Here is a 9,335-nt window from a genome sequence, read left to right as displayed (position 1 = left end):
AAAGGCACTGATCTAGACTTACATGGTGTTTTACCCAGATGTTTTAGTCAGTTACCTTAATATAGTACTCATAAGCATCTAAAAAGGATCTAAAAACTGTTTTTGTTTCCTATGTAATTTAGGAAACTCATCTTCAATTTTTCATGTCAGCAAATTAAGTCTCTAAAATTCTTATACTTTGTTTCTTACATCACATTAATAATGTAATGGATGGGCTTATTATATGGCATGGGCTTATTACAGGATAAAACAGAACTGGATTATGCAAATTCATGTTGATGTGGTTATTCCTGATAACGTGAAACTGAGCGACCGAGTTGAAAATGTCGTTCACGTACTTTTCTCCCCCATGAGAATTTCAAAAAGTTGGCAAGTATGCATTATGAAATGAAAATGTAAGATCTAATATATGTGTGCGCAGCATGTTATTGTCATCTTTATTAATGATTAATGACAGTTTACTTACAATAAGTGTATTATGGTTACAGGCTTAAAGTCGGGGACCTGAGAATGCCATGTACCAGTGTCTGAACAACGGCTTACAGTGAATTTTGTTTACTAGCGATCTCACAGAAACATTCAAAATGCTTATTAATGCAGTAGGGTTTTATGGCTCCCTGTGGCTAACTGCAGATTATGTAGAACAGAAATTTGTGTGTAGGAAGAAGGCATATGACCCTTACAAGGCAGCTCGTTCTGTGACTGTTGGGGCAGGAGTAGTGGCTCCTCTTGTGTATACATGGATGAAGGTTGGCGAGAGAATACTGCCAGGAAGGTCACTCCGCACGGTGGTAACCAAAGTCTGCATTGATGCATTTGTCTGTGGTCCTATAACTCTGACATCATTTTATTTATGTAAGACTTCAAGTATCTCAATAGCAGTCCTCATCATGAAAATACAACTCCCTCATTTAAGCTTTTCATGTAAGAAAACTGACTTCCTCATCAATCCAATTCATATAGTACGTATCTTTGTTCAAGTCCATAATTATGATGTGCATGCATATACACTACAGCATATGATAACACTGATTTCTTACCATGGTAATTTCTTACATGGTCATTGATTGCTGTTGGTGATGTCTTATTCAGAGTTTAAACTACATCATTTATGACCCCAGACCCTACATAATTACTTTGATGTAAAAGATATTCGGCTCTTACAGTTTCTATATTCTTGGTGTTTTCAGCATCCTCTCTGTTGGAAGGAAAGAACATGCAGGATTCTGTTGATGAATGGAAAAGAAAATTTTTGCCAACATTGAAGGTTTGTCTGTGTTACAGCATAGGTCCTACTGGTTAACAGTTTACTGGTCAGCAGAATCTATAGAAGATAATACTTCATGTTAAAAGAAGCAACTAATGTGTGAATGCCTGCAGCATGGATTTACATGTGTACCCTCTGCTATGAAAAATACTTGCAATAAACATGCTGAACTCATTGCAGCATATTGGATATGTTTTCCTATGGCTCCCAAAGCACTAAATTGATTATTTAATAAGCCCAAGGAGTCTGATCAGAGATGATGACTCAAAATAAGGGTGGGGTTATTGTTGGACAGTGAAATACTATTTCTGAACAATTTTTAACTGAAATTCTTTTTAACATGAGTGGGCTTTTATCAGGTTAAGCAGGGTAAATATGGCATGGACCTTTTTGTGCTCTTACCATAGAATTAGAGAGGATACAGCGCTGCCCATGTCCGTCCTGTCAAATCCCGTCACAATTTAATGTAATGTAGAAAATCATGAACTGATTAAATTTCAGCACATAGCGATTTCATTCTTTCATAGATTTTTGGCAAAACTGTATGCAAAGATCAAGTATGTGTATACTATAGATATCATTGTGTTTCAGGGGTCCAAGGTCAAGGCCTTGGCAGTGGTAGCATTTATGCCTTACAAACATTTTCTGGATTTCCCAATACAAAACCTAGCAATACTATAGATACATGTATATTAGTTAAGTGTTAAGTGAATCAATATCATGTAAGAAGGCATTACTCCATTCAAACAATACCATCCATTAGTCAACACTACATTCATCAGCAGTATCATGAAGATATGAAAAAATAATAACATGCTTCAACAGGATTCAGATGAAGGGGATTTCTTACAAGAGGGTATGATGGAAAAACAGTTAGTATTCAGTAAGCCTTGCTGTTGTATGTAGCAACTTGAGAATCTTGAGATGAGTTTTCCTTTCTGCATGAACACCAAATTATGGAGAATTCTATAATTTCATTAAGAACATATGGTTCATCCATGTGTCAGTTGGCATGAAACATATATATCTCAATTTTTTTTGTCACAATAGGAGTTATCATGATTGTGGAGGAGTTATATTCCTTCTCTGAATCTCGTGTACAAGAGTTAAAGGGATTTAAATCTCGCCAAAATACCACAATATTTTAAAGGCAAATAAGCAGTAGAAATCATTTCTAAAAGGAGAGAAATCCAATTTTCAGCTTTTCTGCACTTTTAAAACACTTTCATGATGAAAAAGTATCTGAATGGAGTCAGATGGTAAAGCTTAAACAGCATATTCTAAATTAAAATAAAAGAGACACTTGATCAGATATTTATCTTTTGTTGTTTTCCTTTATCTTTATCAATGATGAATCAGTAAGTTAAATCTCTAGTTACAGAAACGTGTCAGAAGTGTTTAGAAAACATGATAATTGAACAGCACCAATCATAAGATATTTGCCACCATGCTTGATTCCTTATCAGAGTTGTCCTAATGGCATGCCTAAAATTGCCTCCATTTCAAAAAAGTTCCTAATTTTGATAATCACTATCATGTTACAACCATTTATATTTTTAAAAACCAAACCCAACTGTAATAAGATTTTTTTTAGATTAACCTCCTTTCCATTACAATTTAATCCACTGCCAAAAGTCTGATAAAGTATACCAAAGTGATGCAAGGGAGATAATTGCAAACATTTTTAGGTCATCTGACCGAAGGGTCTGATGACCTATTGCGATCGCCTTTTGTCCAGTGTCGTCCGTTACCTGAAATGATCGTGACATGATCTTGACCAAAGTTTGTTAATTTCGGGTTGGTCAGAAATCCAACATGGCCGCCATCTTGAAAAAACCTTGTCGACAACTTCTTAAGTTCAAAATTTGAAATCTTGTGTTTTATGTCAGATGACCATTAAGGCCCATGGGCCTCTTGTTTATTTTTAGCTATTGGATGTATTTATTTCTTTTTCATATTTCCTTTTTATCGTTACTGATACAAAACCATTTCATATTTCTAATGTGAATATTGAAAACCTAATTGAGGAATGATATCAACATTGTTTTTGTTTTTTAGAGAGCCTGGTGTTTGTGGCCGGGTGTACAGATGGTCAACTTCATGTTTGTGCCCCCAACCAAGAGAGTTTACATGATAGGGACTGTGTCGCTGTTCTGGTCTGTGTTCCTGTGTTACATGAAGGATAATTCTGTGAAACATGGAGCAAGTACAGGTAGGTATTGAAAACAAAGGCCAGATAACCTGTACAAGTGAGTATAGAAAACAAAGGGCCAGATAACCAGTACAGATGAGTATAGAAAACAAAGGGTCAGATAACCTGTACAGGTAGGTATAGAAAACAAAGGGTCATATAACCTGTACAGATGAGTATAGAAAACAAAGGGCCAGATAACCTGTACAGGTAGGTATAGAAAACAAAGGGTCATATAACTTGTACAGATGAGTATAGAAAACAAAGGGTCATATAACTTGTACAGATGAGTATAGAAAACAAAGGGCCAGATAACCAGTACAGATGAGTATAGAAAACAAAGGGTCAGATAACCTGTACAGGTAGGTATAGAAAACAAAGGCCAGATAACCTGTACAGATGAGTATAGAAAACAAAGGGCCAGATAACCTGTACAGAGGAGTATAGAAAACAAAGGGCCAGATAACCAGTACAGATGAGTATAGAAAAACAAAGGGCCAGATAACTTGTACAGGTAGGTATAGAAAACAAAGGGCCAGATAACCTGTACAGATGAGTATAGAAAACAAAGGGCCAGATAACCTGTACAGGTAGGTATAGAAAACAAAGGGCCAGATAACCAGTACAGATGAGTATAGAAAAACAAAGGGCCAGATAACCTGTACAGATGAGTATAGAAAACAAAGGGCCAGATAACCTGTACAGATGAGTATAGAAAACAAAGGGCCAGATAACCAGTACAGATGAGTATAGAAAACAAAGGGCCAGATAACCTGTACAGGTAGGTATAGAAAACAAAGGGCCAGATAACCTGTACAGATGAGTATAGAAAACAAAGGGCCAGATAACCAGTACAGATGAGTATAGAAAACAAAGGGCCAGATAACCTGTACAGATGAGTATAGAAAACAAAGGGCCAGATAACCTGTACAGATGAGTATAGAAAACTAAGGGCCAGATAACCTGTACAGGTAGGTATAGAAAACAAAGGGCCAGATAACCTGTACAGATGAGTATAGAAAACAAAGGGCCAGATAACCTGTACAGAGGAGTATAGAAAACAAAGGGCCAGATAACCTGTACAGGTAGGTATAGAAAACAAAGGGCCAGATAACCTGTACGGATGAGTATAGAAAACAAAGGGCCAGATAACCTGTACAGATGAGTATAGAAAACTAAGGGCCAGATAACCTGTACAGGTAGGTATAGAAAACCAAGGCCAGATAACCTGTACAGGTAGGTATAGAAAACAAAGGGCCAGATAACCTGTACAGATGAGTATAGAAAACAAAGGGTCAGATAACCAGTACAGATGAGTATAGAAAACAAAGGGCCAGATAACCTGTACAGATGAGTATAGAAAACAAAGGGTCAGATAACCAGTACAGATGAGTATAGAAAACAAAGGGCCAGATAACCTGTACAGGTAGGTATAGAAAACCAAGGCCAGATAACCTGTACAGATGAGTATAGAAAACAAAGGGCCAGATAACCTGTACAGATGAGTATAGAAAACAAAGGGCCAGATAACCTGTACAGATGAGTATAGAAAACAAAGGGCCAGATAACCTGTACAGGTAGGTATAGAAAACAAAGGGCCAGATAACCTGTACAGATGAGTATAGAAAACAAAGGGTCAGATAACCTGTACAGATGAGTATAGAAAACAAAGGGCCAGATAACCTGTACAGGTAGGTATAGAAAACAAAGGGCCAGATAACCTGTACAGATGAGTATAGAAAACAAAGGGCCAGATAACCTGTACAGATGAGTATAGAAAACAAAGGGTCAGATAACCTGTACAGATGAGTATAGAAAACAAAGGGCCAGATAACCTGTACAGAGGAGTATAGAAAACAAAGGGTGAGAAAAACCTGGCCAGATACAGATGAGTATAGAAAACAAAGGGCCAGATAACCTGTACAGATGAGTATAGAAAACAAAGGGCCAGATAACCTGTACAGATGAGTATAGAAAACAAAGGGCCAGATAACCTGTACAGAGGAGTATAGAAAACAAAGGGCCAGATAACCTGTACAGAGGAGTATAGAAAACAAAGGGCCAGATAACCTGTACAGAGGAGTATAGAAAACAAAGGGCCAGATAACCTGTACAGAGGAGTATAGAAAACAAAGGGCCAGATAACCTGTACAGATGAGTATAGAAAACAAAGGGCCAGATAACCTGTACAGATGAGTATAGAACACAAAGGGCCAGATAACCTGTACAGATGAGTATAGAAAACAAAGGGCCAGATAACCTGTACAGGTAGGTATAGAAAACAAAGGGCCAGATAACCTGTACAGATGAGTATAGAAAACAAAGGGCCAGATAACCTGTACAGGTAGGTATAGAAAACAAAGGGCCAGATAACCTGTACAGATGAGTATAGAAAACAAAGGGCCAGATAACCTGTACAGGTAGGTATAGAAAACAAAGGGCCAGATAACCTGTACAGATGAGTATAGAAAACAAAGGGCCAGATAACCTGTACAGATGAGTATAGAAAACAAAGGGCCAGATAACCTGTACAGATGAGTATAGAAAACAAAGGGCCAGATAACCTGTACAGATGAGTATAGAAAACCAAGGCCAGATAACCTGTACAGATGAGTATAGAAAACAAAGGGTCAGATAACCAGTACAGATGAGTATAGAAAACAAAGGGTCAGATAACCTTTACAGATGAGTATTGTCTTCATATTAGTAGAAACTGGAATTTTTCCTAAACTTTAGTAACAGAATTACATTGTTTACAATATCTTTGTGCCCTTGGAATATTTCTATATGTTCTGGTCTCTATGGCAGGAGAATGACATGATATACAGATTCTAGCCAAACATATGTTTAATTGGTATATATTTACTTATGTAAAACTGTAAAGAAAAAGTTTGATCTACAAGATATTTATACTTACAGCATTTCTGTGAATTTTCTAATGAAGTCATAATTAATTGCCTGATCAAATATTATTTGCTTAATCTCCAAAGAAATTAATTTTGTCGAGTGACACTATTAGGATTTATCCAGATATCACTAAAACATGAATTATCTAATTTTTCCTTAACAGAGGTGCCCCAATTAAAAACTTCTGTTACACCGGTTTAACAGAGAATTATATGATTTGGACACAATTACAATAATCACAAAGTCGAATTTTAAACCAGTATTTTATCTTTCTATGTTTTCTCAAAAATTCCAAAGGAAACTGTCCCAATTCAGAATAAATCATGCTGCTACACACTGACTTCTTTACAGCTTTTAACAAAAATCCTGATGCACATGTTCTACATCAGGCCCTTTTCATGAACCTCATATTTCGCTTGCATAATAAAAAATACAACTAACATGATCATCTAATAAATGTAACATGGTTTTTATATTAAGGTTTAAACCTTGGACAGCCAGGTGTTATTGTATTTTAGTAAAATTCCTGAATATGAAAACTGATCAACACAAGAAACCATGCAACCCATGTAATACCATTTCTCGTTACTATGTGATCTTCCACCTTTATGAAAGACAAGAATTTAAATTTTATCTAGGTTTACAGTGAGATTCCATTCATTACAATAGACATCTTGATTATCAAGCAAGTCTTGAAGACCTTCCACAGATTCAGTAATAATACAAAGTCATTGGCATACAACAGTAGATATAAGCTTAATTCTTTCAAGTCGTAAGTAGATTTACATGTTTGAATAAAAAATTATTCAAAATCATAGATGAAAAGAAAAATGAATATTGGCAATAATATTTCTAAATATAAACTTTATTTATTTTACAACAATTGCGAAACAAGTTATGTCAACTTATACTAATCACTCTTGTTGGCCCGGATGTAAGTGTGCGAGGGGTCTTATTGTGGGAGGAAACCGGAGTACCCAGGGAAAACCCACGTGGTCGGGTAGGTGACCCCTTACCTTTTCACGTCGGTTCCGGGAAACGAACCCCGGTCGGCAATAATATTTCACTCTGCAAGAGGCAGACATTATCGACGAAGAAATCTGGCAACAGGTTAACATTTAATTTTACAAATGATTTTGCATGTAGTTACATAGACTCTATTAACTTCATCAAAAGCTTTGCGAAAATCGACAAAGCAGCAGTATAATCTTTTTTCATCATTCAAAGATTTAGATATTATAGAATAAAGACCAAAAAAAGCATCAACAGTACTTAGACCACGTCTAAACCCAAATTGTGCATCATATATCATATCCTATGTTTGAAACCATTTCAATCATCTGATATTCAATATCGATGTAATCTGTTTCCCTAAACAGCAAACAAAACTTATAACTCTGAAATTTGTTGAATCAGACAAATCTCCTTTTCTATGTACAGGGATAATCACAGCAATTGACCAGTCAGGAAAAAATCCAGATTCTAAAATGTTGTTGAAAGGAGTGCACAAAATAGGCAATAAAATATCTTTACCCACCAATAAACATTCACTTACAATACCATCTAGACCATGAGACTTGCCTCTTTTTAGATTCTTTATAGCATTACTTATTTCAACAACAGTAATTGGAACATCCAATTCATCATTCAACAATGGATTAGTGAAAATGAAATATCGTGGCAGATGGAACAATGTTTAAATAAATCATTAATAAATTTGCTGATGAGTAAACCTACTTTTTTAACTTTCATTTTACTTTCACATATTCACAACCAATGCAAAGGCACAAAAACTAACAATTCTTAATTAAAACATGATAAGCAAACACTGATTTCAATTTTTCTGATTCAAGATAACCTGTCATGGTCAAATTAATAGTGACCAGAAACGGGGTTCCTTATGGGGTTCAAATGGAAACTATGCACTTTGAATTTTACGGAGGTTGTTCAGAATTTGTGAGAGTAAATCGCTGTGAACTGGTTGTATTGCTGAAATTAAGTAGGCACAATAGAAAAATGATTTACAGTAAAATTATGACATTAAATTTTCAATGAAATATTCTTTCAGATCTTGTGTGGTATCTTTGACATAACTTTACATGTACCTGTATTTTAAGAGAATTTGTACAATTTTTAAATGTCAACTCACCATCTTTTCATTTGAAAACATTGATTAAGCATCTGTATATAGGACTATAGGACATCAGACTCAAATGAATGAAATAGGGCAAAGTGTTAATACCTACCGTGCATGGTGATTAACAGTAATTTTGTTAAAAAATCTAAACATCTTTAGTAGAAGGATGTAGTAATGAGGATTTTTTTTCACGTTACAGGTTTAGATGAAGACTAGAAGATGTATATGGGAGACGATGTAACTGTACCTTGGGAAAATCCAACACCGGTGATGACATCTTTGTCATATTGTAGATCTCAGTATTCTTTTATCAGTAAAGTACATGTATAATGAAACCTGTGTTCACCAACAGGGGACATAGATTATCGGTATGATATTCTGTCAAAATATCAAGGAAGTTATGTACCATCTTTACTGACATCAGTAAGGAGCATAACTTTTTGATCAGGTATAAAAGTAGTCAATTTATTCAGGATACTGTCTTTACTGACATGAGAAGGGGACATAACTCTTTAGTATGATATATCTGACCAAAGAGTTATGTTCCCTCTTGATTACAGTAAATATCCACTGTGTAAGTACATTCAGGGTAAGTCACATCAGTCTTGGGACCATATCTATTTTGGATATTGATCTTTAATGACAGGTGTCAGTATATTCAGGTTTTATGGTAAAAATGTATGTACATCATACATGCATTTTTTAAAAATTATTTATGTGTAATGAATCTGGTTAAGGTATGATAAATGATGATGCCATTGTCTATTGATTTAAATTCCTATTTCAGTTTGATTTGTAATATAATATGAAAAAATTTACAAAATTTCATAATT

At 35.3% G+C, this 9,335-nt stretch overlaps 1 protein-coding gene across 1 annotated transcript; it reads left to right on the top strand.

Annotated features, from left to right (window-relative positions):
• The first annotated feature begins 551 nt into the window (after positions 1 to 551).
• LOC132559695 (mpv17-like protein 2) lies at positions 552 to 9,000 on the top strand. The gene is made up of 4 exons (XM_060224314.1): positions 552 to 855; positions 1,191 to 1,267; positions 3,326 to 3,479; positions 8,702 to 9,000. The coding sequence occupies exons 1-4, from the start codon at positions 585 to 587 to the stop codon at positions 8,716 to 8,718; spliced, it is 519 nt and encodes a 172-aa protein (XP_060080297.1). The 5' UTR covers positions 552 to 584; the 3' UTR covers positions 8,719 to 9,000.
• Positions 9,001 to 9,335: the final 335 nt, after the last annotated feature.

The sequence above is a fragment of the Ylistrum balloti genome, unplaced genomic scaffold (genome assembly GCF_031769215.1).
Source record: "Ylistrum balloti isolate Yb309-2 unplaced genomic scaffold, AGI_CSIRO_Ybal_v1 Utg370948, whole genome shotgun sequence".
In the NCBI taxonomy this organism is placed as follows: Eukaryota; Metazoa; Mollusca; class Bivalvia; order Pectinida; family Pectinidae; genus Ylistrum; species Ylistrum balloti.
This window is presented reverse-complemented; position numbering and strand designations above follow the sequence as displayed.